The sequence below is a fragment of the Aquarana catesbeiana genome, linkage group LG01 (assembly GCF_042186555.1).
Source record: "Aquarana catesbeiana isolate 2022-GZ linkage group LG01, ASM4218655v1, whole genome shotgun sequence".
NCBI lineage: Eukaryota > Metazoa > Chordata > Amphibia > Anura > Ranidae > Aquarana > Aquarana catesbeiana.
The window spans coordinates 809,606,730-809,621,485 of NC_133324.1; the positions used below are offsets into that span (position 1 = coordinate 809,606,730).

Consider the following 14,756-nt stretch of genomic DNA (forward strand, 5'->3'; position numbering starts at 1 on the left):
CTCAGAATCTCAATGCATGTACAGCATTGCAATATTCCTTTACAGGCATAACTGATTACCTAGTTAAGCTGGCCCACCCCAAAATCTGATATGTTTTAGTCCTGGGTCCCCTCTCGGTGCTCCCTAATTTTGGTGTCCCTGTCACTTATGGTTCGGGAGCAGTACCATGTCAAGCTGACCAGGATTTCCCATAGATGCCAATGTGTACATAAAGTGAGGGTACGTTAAGGGGTATGCCTGTATACATTTCTAGTATGCAGCAGATGTACATGTTTGTAAATTTGCATTATTTTGATACCTTATAAAGGACACAGTTCAGGCAAATTATATTAAAAAAAAAAACCCTTTAAATGCATACAGATAGCATAGCTTACCACCTTACAAGGTAGGCAACACACTAACTCACTTTTCGGTAATCTGTTTAAGCTAGGAATCCTCATCTTACCCGCTTGTTTTGCAGTAGATGTATTCAGACATACCCACTGGGCATTATTTGGTGCAGAAACTTTGGATGTGTTTTCACAGCCGTCCTTAGAATTTAAACCTGATTATGAAACTGCGATCTGATTGGGAAGTCTCTGAAAAAATTAGTGATTGGGAATTTTAAGGCACAAATCAGAGTAATCAGACCCCCAAAAATTTCTATCAAGGTGTGCAAAACGTATACATTTATTTCAAAATCCATAAGTCACACACAGTGTTAAATATAATGGCTAATATGACATACTGTATATACAGTGGATATAAAAAGTCTACACACCCCTGTTTAAAATGTCAAGTTTCTGTGATGTAAAAAAATTAGATAAAGATAAATAATTTCAGAAAATGTTACACTTTTAGTGTGACCTATAAACTGTACAACTCAATTGAAAAACAAACTGAAATCTTTTGGGGGGGGAGAAAGACAGTAAAAATAAAATAATGTTGTTGCATAAGTGTGCACATCCTCTTATAACTGGGGATGTAGCTGTGTTCAGAATTAAGCAATCACGTTCAAACTCATGTTTGTACACACCTGCCATAATTTAAAGTGCCTCTAACCCCAAATAAAGTTCAGCTGTTCTAGTAGGTCTTTCCTGATATTTTCTCAGTGGAATCCTACAGCAAAATCCATGGTCCGCAGAGAGCTTCCAGAGCATCAGAGGGATCTCATTGTTAAAAGGTATCAGTCAGGAGAAGGGTACAAAAGAATTTCCAAGGCATTGGAAATACCATGGAACACATCAAGTGGAGAAAATATGGCACAACAGTGACATTACCAAGAACTGGACATCCCTCCAAAATTGATGAAAAGACGAGAAGAAAACTGGTCAGGGAGGCTCCCAAGAGGCCTACAGCAACATTAAAAGAGCTGCAGGAATATCTGGCAAGTACTGGCTGTGTGGTACATGTGACAACAATCCCCCGTATTCTTAATATGTCTGGGCTGTGAGGTAGAGTGGCAAGACCGAAGACTTTTCATACAAAGAAATACATCCAAGCCTGGCTAAATTATGCAAAAACACATCTGAACTCTCCTAAAAGCATGTGGGAAAATGTGTACTGGTCTGATGAAACCAAGGTTGAACTTTGTGGCTATAATTCCAAAAGTTATGTTTGGCGCAAAAAACACTGCATATCACCAAAATAATGCTATACCCACAGTGAAGCATGGTGATGGCAGTATCATGCTTTGGGGCTGTTTTTCTTCAGCTGGAACAGGGGCCTTAGTCAAGGTAGAGGGAATTATGAACAGTTCCAAATGCCAGTTAATATTGGCACAAAACCTTCAGGCTTCTGCTAGAAAGCTGAACATGAAGCGGAACTTCATCTTTCAGCATGAAAACGACCCAAAGCATACATCCAAATCATCAAATGAATGGCTTCACCAGAAGATTTAAGTTTTGGAATGGCCCAGCCAGAGCCCAGACCTGAATCCGATTGAAAATCTGTGGGGTAATCTGAAGAGGACTGTGCACAGAAGATGCCCTCGCAATCTGACAGATTTGGTGTGTTTTTGCAAAGAAGCGTGGGCAAATATTGCCAAGTCAAGATGTGCCATGCTGATGGACTGATACCCAAAAAGACTGAGTGCTGTAATAAAAATCAAAAGGTGCATCAACAAAGTATTAGTGTAAGGGTGTGCACACTTATGCAACCATATTATTTTAGTTTTTTATTTTTACTTCCCTCCGCCTAAAAGATTTCAGTTTGTTGTTCAACTGAGTTGTACAGTTTATAGGTTACATTAAAGTGGTTGTAAACCCTTAAAATCCACTTTTTTCTACAGGTAAGCCTATAATAAGGCTTACCTGTAGCTACCCTGGATAAACCGTGCAGGTTTTGGAGATATCCCCTGTATGTGCATGTGCCGACGTCAACGGCACATGCGCAGTGAAGCAATGGCACGTACGTGCTGTTTGCTTCAGTGAGTGTACCATTACCGATGGCTCATGCGCGGGTGTGACGTCATTGCCACTGCGGCCAATCACAGCGCCGGAGCCACGATACGAGAGTAAATCCAGGGAGAAATGTCGCCAGCCGGTGCTGTGTACAGGCACCGCAGCGGGGGCTTCGACCTCAGGTTAGTATTACATGAGCTAGTATGATATGCATACTAGCTCATTATGCCTTTTGTCTTGCAGGTATTTTTTTTTTTTTCTTTTTTTTTCCATGTGGGTTTACAACCACTTTAAAGGTGGAAAAAGTTCTGAAATGATTTTTCTTTGTCATTTTTTTACATCAAAGAAACCTGACATTTTAACAGGGGTGTGTAGACTTTTTATATCCACTGTATCATAAACCATATCTAAACCTAATTCTACTTCACCATTTCCCTTCTCACATGGTGATAGTAATATTGAATTTGGTTATACTGAATGAATAAGTCCATTTGCGATGACCCAATTGAATTGGATATACAGTATGTACAAAACCTGGCTATACCCAGGTTTTGTACATTTTTGCACAAACGCGTTTGCAAACATACACATGAACATTCTCGGTAACAAACGTTTAGTAAATCAAACTAACATTCTTAAAATGAGAGATTTTGAGCAAAATTCTGTTAGTGTATGACCAGCTTAAGTTACATAGCACAGGCTTTAGGATGCAGACCCTCCCACTGAACAACTACAATGGAGTACAGAGAAATCAGAGAAAAGGGTACTGTAACTTTTGCACAGCTGCAGTGTTTACTAGATGGCATTAGATGTGTGCTGGAAACTGTTGCTCAGCCTGGTCTCCTCATTGGTGATTAGTACACAGCTTATGACCAGCAATGGTTTCTGGAATCTGAAAGTAATATTACATTGTAAAGAACCTTTAGGTCTGTAATATACGCTTGCTGTAAGATTTAAAGCTTCGTCGTGACTAATGTGCATTTTCATGTAGGTTTTATTTGAAGGCTTATGTTGCCTTGTAACTTATTACAAGCTTATTTGCTCTTTCTAACAGTTTTATTGACAGTGCAACTCTTCCCCCCTATAAATTAGCAGCTCTCTTTCCGGGATCTCTTTACTTGATCTTGGTGTCATTACCGTGATGAGTGGACTAGCTGCTCATAATCAATTCATCTGACCAGAGTAGTCATTTCTCTGGCTTGGTGTTCTCCCCTGGGAATGTGTTGTATGCCTACATAGCCACTCATTTAGTGTTATGACTGAAGGAGTTAAAGGATTTGCTATATGTCTGCTATATAAATAATGTATAGGAGAATGTACATCACCATTCAATGATTTAGTCTCTTATGTATTACATAATGCAGCATAATAATGTTAAAGCTTTCTGATCTGCAACTGGCCATGCATTCTTGTCTCTTCTCCTTTTTGTAATGTAATTAGGTTGTTCTATCTATAGATATGTTAATGAAACTTGGAGCCAACCTAACAGACCCTACTGACGTGTATGTCCTCCAGTGTGGGTGTGCCATATGGAGTTTACCTGTCCTCCATAAACAGTATTCATTTGTAAGCAGTGCAAATAACTGACTAAAAGGTTATCTTTCACACAGTCCTGCTGACAGCTGAGGTATGAGGCACTTGATGCCTCAGGAATCAATGACTGATGACCTATTTGATGCCTTGTGAATGAACAATGTTTTTCTCCCTGCATACAATCAACCAATCAATTGGGGACTTTCTGTTAAAAAAAAAAAATCAAAAACGTAATTTTCTGCTCTATATAGCTCTTGAAAATGAAATGGAGAAGCGGATTGGTTGCTAAGAGGTAAATCTATCAGTAATTTCATACATAAGACTGTGCCTTATGCCTCATGCCTCATTTAAGTAGTTCGCTGATAATCTACACACGATCAGGTGTGTCCATTGCAAAAAATATCAAATGGAGATTATCTATATGTAGAGCTGTAATTGTACTGTCACAATATGATCCTTGCATGTCAGAGGCTTTATGATATTAAATTCTGAATTTAAAAAAAATTACTGATATTAGAAAAAATTTGTAGCTGTAAAAATGAAATAAAAAAAATCCAACTGGTTTTAAAGATGAATTTTAATAAATCATTGTTTAAAGTTGTGCGCGCCTGTAAAAGAGTTAAGCAGAGGGGCTCATATATGCTAAATATAAGCCTTACTTAGCGCCGAGGTCAGCCCCCTCTCTTGCCGTCCAAGCTGATATTTGAGTAAGTGGCAATCGATCAGGCTAATGTCTGCCTCTCGTTTTTCATATTCGAAAGGGGTTGTGGCTTAAAGTAATCACTAGCTGCCTGTGCCAGGAGACGGGACTGCAGTATGTGTTGGGAGCTGGGAGGGATCAGTAGAAGGAGCACAGGAAACCTGCAAAGCATGAGTGTCAGGCAGACAGGCTGAGTCCTATGGAACTCCTATCAGCTGCTCTTTAAATGTGGCCAGACCAGTTGTGTCTGCAGTGTGTCCTCCAGGAGTGTGCACCTTGGGAATACAGAAGCTGGGAAATGGGCTGCTCAAGCAGCAAATTGTGCGTCTATTCCCCATGTGATACATCTAGGGTAATTACAGTTTTGACTTTTTTTTTATCTACTTTTTTTTTTTTTTTTTTTAATTCTCCCCCCCCTCTGTGGTCATGGAGTTCTTACAGTTGCTGCAGCAAAGGGAGGAATGCCAGCATAGGACGTTTTTTTGCAAACGGAAGATCATTAAGGCAGCAGTTACTTGTTCTGCTTTGACTGTACTGTTTACATCTAGGAGTGTCTCAAGCAGGATATTGAATATAAGCGGTGAGACTGATCATACTCCTTTGTCGTCCTAAGACTGCAGTGTACTATATGTAAATGCATTTTTCCCCTTTTTTTATATCGTTATGCATGCTTTGCAATCGTATTCTTGCTTTAATGTATACTGTGTTTACAGCTGAAGAATGAGTGAAATACATTTGCTTTGCACTATGCAAACTTGCCTGTCCCTGCAGACCTAATAGATTTACGTTCCCGGGGGAAGAGATTGTGGCCATTCAATTAGACTAATAAGAATTTCTGAGCTAGGACAGAGTCTTCTATGCTGTGCATGGAGAGGAGCAAGCAAAGGACATTGCTTTAGAGGTTGTGACTTCATTCTGTAAAGGAGGCAGAATAGGTGCTTCTGGCGGATCCATCCTAGTGTCTGGTACAAAGATTCTCCTCTTGGCATGCTATTACTCTGCGATTTTTCTTGGCTCCCTGTCAGCGGCTGTATTTTAACATATGTTTCTGTGTCTTTGTTGGTGTATTGCAGTGAATGATTTGAAAGCTGATCAGGGCTGTTTGCCTTTTGATTTATTTTTCATCTGTGTTGATGGAAAGTTTTTTGCACTTCTAGTCTTTCAATAACCGAGAGAGAAAAGAAAAGAAATGTAGGCAAAACATTGTCCTTTTTGCTAAATGTGTCTAATGTAGCTTGCTGAATGCTAGTTAATAAAAGCTGATGATTGCTTACAGAGGTGAGCTGTTGTAATGTTGCATCTGGCCAGGAAAGGGTTACAGAGCAACACGCTGGTTTTATATGCCTTAAGATACACAACATTGTGTTTGTGTGTTGTAGCTTGCTTACAGCAATGTGAATGGTGATATAGTAAAATACTCAATAAATGTTTGTTTTTTACAGCGTGAAGAGGCCCTGAAGAAACGCAAAGAGATCTCTCAGGAACTTCAGAATTTGCGAGGAGACTTGGGTAAGGACAGATCCTTATAACCTCACAAAGCATATAAAACGTTTATATATAAAGTAAACCATAGAAACCAATTTCGATTTCTGATGGTTGTAGTTGGATCCTCAAGACTGTTGACTATGGCTCTTTAAACCATGCATATCATCCTATCTTACTGAAAAAGCCTGGTTATGTGGTCAAATACACTAACCTGTGTATATGAATGGACATGTTCTCTTTTTCTTTAAAATACTAACCTATTGGGTTATGTTTATTTGCAAGCTTAAGGTTTAAACTATACAAAAAATATCTAAGCCTACCCAAAAGTGATATTTTGTTTTTTTGGCAAATGTTAAAGTTAAACCACCTGGCAGTTTCCTGTATTGATGAAGGACTTTATTGGGGAGATATCGGTGCTAAAGATTCTGGGTGTGACCTGCTGTGGCCATTATGTTCGTTGTTTATTGAGAAGTTGAGAAAAATACAAAGAGATCAGAACAGGACATAGCCAAAGAAAAAAGGCAATATCTGAGACTTGCATTGACAAAAGCAAGCAGGGTGTACACATCAAGACCAATGAACTAGAGAAATTTGTGACAGACTATCCATGTACATCTGAAGAAATATATAACCCAGTAAATAACAGTAGTGAAGTTACAGACTAATATGTAATGCAAATTTCAGGGGCTAGATAAGTGGAAGCTACCAAGAGCCTCATTCACCCTATAATGTAAGATGGCCATCGGGTAGGTAAAACTAATAACCACTGCCAAATAGATTTGCTGTCTCTAATATAATGAAAGGGCACTATTAATAATAATAATGATTTATATAGTGCCAACAGTTTACGTAGCGCTTTACAATGTAGAGGGGGGGCAGCACAATTATAGTACAGTTCAGTACAGGAGGGACCTGCTCGTAGAGCTTACATTCTAAAGGGAGGGGGTGGTGGTACAAAAGGTAATACATGCAGGGAATAATTTGATGGGGGTGGCTCAGAGTCAGTTAGGTGGATTTGGATAGGCTTCGCTAAATAAGTGAGTTTCCAGGGATCTCCTAAAGGTGGATAGGTTAGGGGCTGATCGGATATACCGGGGCAGGGAGTTCCAGAGGATGGCAGAGGCTCTGGAGAAGTCCTGAAGGCGAACATGAGAGGAGGTATCAAGGGAGCTAGAGTGCAGGAGGTCCTGGGAGGAGCGGAGGGGACGATTTGATTTGGGCGATATCTGCAGATGAGTTTGGTGATGTAGCTGGGGGCGATGTTGTGGATGGCCTTGTATGTTGTGGTTAGCATTTTGAATTTTATATGGTGGGGTAGGGGAAGCCAGTGAAGGGACTGACAGAGAGGGGCAGCAGTCACGGATCAATTTAGTGACGTGTATTAGTCTAGCAGCAGCATTCATAATAGACTGAAGGGGGGGGGGGGAGATAGCCTGCGTAAGGGTAGGCCATTAAGGAGAGAGTTGCAGTAGTCAAGGTGGGAAATATTAAAGGAGTGAATAAGTTGCTTTGTGGTGTCATTAGTCAGGAAGGGTCGAATAAGGCACTACTTGCTTATGTATGCATCGATATGAGGAAATACTGAGGAGAGTAGTGAAAGGAGAAAGCGGGGCGGGGGGGGGAGAAAGGAATAATAGATAAGAGGTCTATAAGGAAGGGGATGAGGGAGGGAGAAGAGAGCTATCCAATGGAGCCTGATGCCACACCAGGCACCCCAAGGCCCAAATCCTAGCTCAAATTCAGCATCTGTTTTCCTTCTACCTAAAACGAGGGATCATCATTTGAGATACGTAGCAAAGTCAGAGGAATGATATCGATCCCATAAGAATTTGATTTGTCAGTTTCCCAGAAGACCATTTGTTCCATGCTGTGGCCATTATAAGGGATACCCATACTCACTGCTGGGTTTTTGTTTTATATTCTAGAGAATTCAACAGGGGTTTCAGACACTCAAAATTGAATGTAAACACTGATATACACACAGGTAGAATTGAACAGAGCCTTAAACTGCTGCGCTATTCAGTATCTTCTGTTTTGGTAAAGCAGGTCATAGATGTGAGATCAGCATCAACCATTTATCACAAGTCTAAAATCTTTGTCCAGCATTGTCTACCTGCTTACTTTTCTGCTTTCATCCAAAGGCATTAACATGAATATTTTGGTGACCCAAACATTCATGTTTATGCCTGTATCTGGCCCATAATGCCTAATACCATGTACAGTCATTGACCATTGTAAGAGGTTTAGGGGCATGAAAACAAAACACCAGCAAGCGCTCCTGAAATAACACATGGATACCATCTATGGGTGGAAAGTGTATAAAGGGCAAGATGGATTCCAAGCCCAATTAAATCAAAGACCATGTGTCCATGTTTTATTCCAAACTAATAAAAAACATGAGAATCAGGACCGGATGTTATGCAGTATGGCTAGTGGTTGACTAGGCACGGGCTTGCACCAGGAGGAATATGCCAGGTACGCCCAAATTGAGGATTTCACAAAGGGGTGTGCCCCAAAACATGTAGTCGTGGAAACGGTCTCTACAGCCTGATGTTCTCCAACGTTCCGAGGCTGTATCAGCTGACTTCCGAGTTCTGGCAACGGGAGTCCCTCCACTGTTCATCCATACTGGGCACTATTCGATGGGGGGCACTTCTCGACAGAACACCGGCGGCCAGTCTCCCAACGAGGATCACTTTTCCCTTCTGGATCCCCCGCATATTCCTCCTGCTGCAAGCCCCTGCCTGGTCAACCGCTGGTAATACTGCATAACATCCGTTCATGTTTCTCATTCTTTTAATGTGTTTGGAGTAAACTTTTGACCTTTTTATTTGACACCTGGTCTTTGATGTAATTGGGCTCTGGAATTCACCTTGCTATCAGCCCTTTATACACTTTGCACTGTAGACTGTATCCATGTGTTTTGTTTTTTTCAGGAGCGTCTTCTAGTGTTTTGTTTTCATGTCTCTTCCCACCATCCCAGTGGTCACTTTGAGGCTGCCCTGACTTGTCATTCCTTGGCATCACATCTCGTGTGTGTGTGCGCGAGAGAGAGAGATTCGGCTACTGGGCATTTCTTACCATTAACTTGTAGGGTAGAGAATTCTTGATTAAAATAAATAAAACAGTCTAGCAGCATGAATAGCATCCTTTATAGCATAGATAAAGCATTTAGTGGTATATGTTAAATCGGACGCATTAGTGACAGGCCATCATGAGCAGAGGGCCACAGTGCTTCATATAATCGTTTCATGTGTAATTTTTTTTGCTATTATAATATGTTGCTTGCCAATAAATAAAACCAATTATTAATAGAGGACAAGTATTCATTTTACAGATAGGGAATTTGTATGGTATAGCTGAGTACTGTATACCAGCTGTATTTCCACAGATAAGTTTTCAGAACCTGTGCCCCTGGAAATAAGACAGTTGGTTAAGCAGGCCATAGATGGAACCGTTTTTTCTTTCCTGCAACTATGGGTTGCAGAAAAGAAAATTGCATGATTCCCCCATCAACACAATCCGTGTTGATAGGGGAATCCCTCCCGTGGAGCTTCCCGCCCGCCGGGAAAACACACAGTAAATATTGCTAGCGGCTATAGCGTGAAAAATCTGACATGCTGGTTGTACCCAAATCAATCGATGAGTCTACTTGTGTGCAATCAGCATGCCCATACATAGTTTGAATCTTGGCCGGTTCCTGCTGAATCAGCCAAGATTCCAACCATCTATGACCAGCTTACAAAAGAACACTCATGTCTTCTCCCTGAATTCAGAGGAGTTGTCCACAATAGAAAGTTCTCAAGCCTTTTGCCTTGTAGAGATTTGCCATTCTATGGCCAGTTTTCTGAACTGGTTACCTGATAGTTATGGTCTTTCATGTATTGTGTTCTTAGATCTTCACTGTCTCATCATTTTTATTTTTATTTCTTCTGCAAAGAGTTAAAGTTTTTGAAAGTGTTGTAAATGGTTTTTCCCCTGAGGCAGATTCCCATGGAAACTCTGGAGTTGTGAATTTCTCTAGAGCCTGTTAGCTGACCCCTGGTTCATCAGATTCCTGGCAGTTATCTTACTGCCTTAGAAATGGGTTTGCGCTTTTCCAGCCCCATCTATAAAGTGAAGTCAGTGCCTGTCTAAACCCATTTCATGATACTTAAGTAAACTTATTTTCTGCTTCTGCAAGAGGGATGCTTGATTTTCCACTGAATAAGATTGAACACCAGGTATTTGGAAGCAGAGCCTTAATTGCACAAATCTGCTCATTTCGTGCCAGGAATGTATTGTTTTTATGCAGTTGTCAGAACTGGTCAGACTGTCCTCAGTTCTGTAATGAACTTGGAATCTGTGTACAAAAATGTAAGAATAAACTAATGCTGACCATTATTTGTTCAGATGCCTGCAAATCAGTTTAAGTATGCATGTGCAGGTCACCTGTGTGCATATTGGCATCTACAGAGACCTTGTTTCATGGGTAAATAAAGCTGAAAATAATTCTATAGTGTCTTCTAAAAATGGACCTTCAAGAGTGTCTACTCTTAACCACTGACAAGAAGACAATCGAGTAATCTGGCTAAAAGCAGCCTGACTGGGCAAAGGTTATCTTGTGCCTTTTTGGAATCCTAAAGCATACCTAAACCCAAAAACAAAGCTGTAATGTAATGCAGTTCTTTATTTTCACCTGGTGATCCTGCCAGTAGCACACTTTCCTAGCGTGGTAATGTTCACTAACTGTACTATACACCAATCAGCCATAACGTTATGACCGCTGACATGTTAACTGAATAAAATTGATTATTTTGTTACAATAGCATCTGAAAGTCAGTGGGATATGTTAGGCATCAGGTAAACATGTCGCTGAAGTTGATGTGTCGAAAAAATTTGGCATTGCAGTTTGTTGTGTATGGGTCATAGTGCCCATGCTGATCTGTGTTCACAGCTAAAAGTGTCTACAATGGGCAAGTGAGCATCAGAACTGGACCACGAAGCACTGGAAAAAGGTGGTCTGGTCTGATTATTGCATTTTCTTTTACATCATGTGGGTGGGTGTGTGTGTGTGTGTGTGTGTGTGTGTGTGTGTAGCTTACCTGGAAAAGTTATGACACCACGATGCACTGTGGGGAAATGGGCAAGCTGGCAGAGGAAGTGTGGTGCTTTGGGCAATGTTCTGCTGGAAAGCCTTGGGTCCTGCTATTAATGTGGATGCTACTTGACACATTACTTGCCTAACGTAATGGGTATTCCCAGATGGCAGCAGGATGTAAGGAATCTGCTACTGAAGGCTTGGTGCCAGATACCAGAGCATACCTTTAGAGGTCTAGTGGCATGAAAGGTCAGGACTGTTTAGGCGGCAAACAGGATCCTACTCAATATTAGGTGGGTGATCATAAAGTTAGGGCTGATTGGTGTGTCTATGGAGGAGCAGCTGTGTCCTCTTGGACTGCTCTTCTGGTTTGGACTATAAACACCTCCCCTGTCCAACTGCCTTACATAGAGTGATATGTAAGATGAGTTGATAATGGAAAATGAGGAGAAATAATGAATTATAGAAGTGATACTGTAGCTACATTTAACAATTGTGATAGCTCTAAACAAAAAAATGAAAAGGGTCCCAAAGAAGGGTTTTTTTAATGAAATCTAAAAGAAAGATGAGCGTGAAAGTAGGAAAAACTATTGGAGTCAAATTTGGATATCGAATAGTAAAGAGTATGGAATAAATTTGTTAGGAAACCAGATCCTTTCAAGAGCTGTAGTGCCACAGAAGCCGTTATTCATATTCGTCCCTCTTCCTGAAGTAGCTTACAGTCGAACATCCTTTATATTCACTAAAACCTCCTAGTATGAGGGCAAACCTAAACCCTTAAGATTTGTTTGCAATCAGGCAGGCCCTTGCACTACATAGTTGAAGGTAAAGCTAAAGAAAATTGAATAAGAAAATTGTATAATGTATGGCCATCCTTGGGCAAGCCATAAATATGAAGATCTCTCTCATCCAGCCCTGTTGTCTGAGAAAGATCAGTAGATTTTCCCATCCGTTCTAAATGGTGTGGATGGCACAATCTCCCCTGCCAAGTCTTGTTTCCTGACAAGCGCTTTCCTTAATGGCTGTCAGAATACTCAAACTGTGGCTACATCTGACTGCCTACAGTCACTGTTTAGAAATGAAGTCCTGGTGGAAAATTGTTGGCCTGTTTGTCAGGCTGGGCGGTGCTGACAGGGTCACCTATGGCTCAAATTCAGCATGAATCTGCTTAAATTCAAGCCATCTATGGCCAGCATAAAATGTATGCATTTATTGGTGAAATTGGTATCACATCCGGTCCAGTGGACTGTTGTAAACTCTGTACAAACCTGAATGCTTTAGTCCTTCATATACTTGCCCCAAGGCTACTGAAGTGGCTTCCCTCCTCACTTTATCTCAGTTGCACATCAGATTAAAATGTCCACAAACCTTGAAGTACCGGTATATACATGTCTGCAGACAGTGTCTGGAGAGCAATTCTTTGGAGAAGATGGACATACTTTGCCATATCGGTAAATGTTTATATACTTCATTTTTATGTTATATTTGTTGGCCGTGCTCTTATTAGGAAGTGTTGTCATTTCCATTTGATTTGTAACCTAAATTTCTGGGTATTTTAGATTGGATATGTGTCTTTCATGTACGTCTTGGTTCATTGCACTTATTGCCTTTGTATTGTGGAGGGACTTAAGAAATCTTCCTCCATTGACTCACATGTGCCTAATGTACCTTTTTGTAGTATGTTTGACCCACCCTATTATTTCCAGTAGTATTTATGTTTAGAAACGCTAGCCTTGTATTGTTCTGGTTTCTTTTAACCCTACTCATATTGCTGCTGCTGCTGGTCTTTTAAGCCTTAAAATAGTTTTGTTCCATGTTGAAAAAAAAAAAAAAATCTTGCTGGATGTGGCTGTGAGTAGAGAGCACAAAGTATATATATATCTTGCTAAATCTTGGCTCTTAGTTGTACAAAGACTGAGCACTGAACCTGTAGGAGATGGAACAGTTCTTATCTAAAAGACAATATTGTTTCCATATGACCTTCTCCTAATTTTAAAGACGTACAAAAAAAAAACCCATGACAGAATATTTTCCACCCATAGCAAAGCATTGGGGAAATGCCTGGAAATACCTACACAGGCCTAAAATAATGAAGTAGCTATTCTGAGATGGGAAGAAAAGCTGCAACTAGCATGGTATACGGATTACATTTGCTACAGTTTACAGTGTTTACTTTCTACAGTTGATGTGGGAAAGCAAAAAGTTTGTGTAAGCTGCTTATCGTGAAACTGAAAGGTCATTCTGCCTTTGTGATAGATTAGCACTTTGTGACTGCTGACTTCCATGGTCTATATAGGTAGAATAGGTGTGTGAAAAACTGTAGAAAAAAAAACGGTGGTATGACAAATGTGTTGCCAATAGCAGGCGCTAGATTGGAAGTTGCAGATCTAGCCACTGGCTGCAGACTACTGCACTGGATCATACACTGTTTAAAGGTAACCTATCATGAGAAGAATAAAGCCTGGCATCACTGACCATCTTCTGTCTGGTCATTACACTTGCTCACTGGCTTTATTAGTTTGAGTCACTGACCTGAAATATATATGCAGATTAGAAAGTCAATAATTTAGAAACCTGTGAATCACCATAATGGCCAAGCATCTAGACCCGTATTCGGAGTCGGCAAAGGTTTTCTTCAAACGTGATAATGTAGATTAGGCAGTCCATAGATTTGATTCTTTTCTTCCACCGTTGTAGGCAGTAAGGCCAGCCATACATGGTACGAATCTTGGCTGGCTCAGCAGGAATCAACCAAGATTCAAACCGTTAATGGGCAGGCTGAATGTACCAAGTTGATTTATTTTGGGTGTCCAACCAGCCTGCCAGATTCTCTTGCAACTGTTATTAGCGGCGGCTGCTTTAGCCGCTAATGATGATCCCTGTCTTCTTCCAGCGAGGACGGCTTCCCCTGCCTGCCTCGTAGCTGCAGGAAAGAAATTTGCTCCGTGTATGGCCGGCCTAATTGCATGTAAAATATCCGACAGGCTGGTTGTACCCAACTTGATCGATGGATTGACTTGAAGACAATCAGCCTGCCCATACATGGATCGAATCTTGGCTGGTCCATGCTGAACTGGACGAATTTCACTCCATGCATGGCGTACTTTAAAAATGGACTCGTGTCAGTATTTTCAATCACATTTTCAAAAGTATTTATAATGCTGATTACAGAATTTCTTGCAGAAATTGGAGACTGATCGCCTTGCTGTAACAAGTCTGATCAGAGGAACTTACCTTTTGTGGGGCTTTTCTATTATCCTGACCAGTGTTCCCCAGGCAGGGAACCGTCAATTAGACGGGATAGATTTTTACTCCCAATTACTATTGGTTCCTCGAAAAAAGCCACCACCAGCATAACCACCTCCTTTTTTTCTTTATGTACACAAACCTGCAAAGACACCTGTCTAATGTCAGACGGTGGTCCAAGCGGGGAGCATCGATAGTTTAAAAAAACTAATAGATAAGCACCTGAACGACCACAACATACAGGGATATACAATGTAATAATATATGTGATGGGGGGGCGCTAAATCTATATAGACAGTGGACTGAAGAGCATCTAAATAATTATGCTTGA

General features: G+C 40.7%; 1 protein-coding gene across 5 annotated transcripts in view; it reads left to right on the plus strand.

The window, feature by feature from the left end:
• The window catches only part of MTUS1 (microtubule associated scaffold protein 1), a 335,192-nt gene that overhangs the window by 283,687 nt on the left and 36,749 nt on the right, over positions 1-14,756 (plus strand). For 4 of the 5 annotated variants that reach the window (XM_073608006.1, XM_073607998.1, XM_073608014.1 and 1 more), the window contains one exon: positions 6,057-6,123. In XM_073608006.1, coding sequence (XP_073464107.1) covers positions 6,057-6,123 — 67 coding nt within the window. Of the gene's footprint in view, positions 1-4,706; positions 4,967-6,056; positions 6,124-14,756 lie in introns of those variants that run through there. The other variant, XM_073608029.1, reaches the window with a different exon arrangement.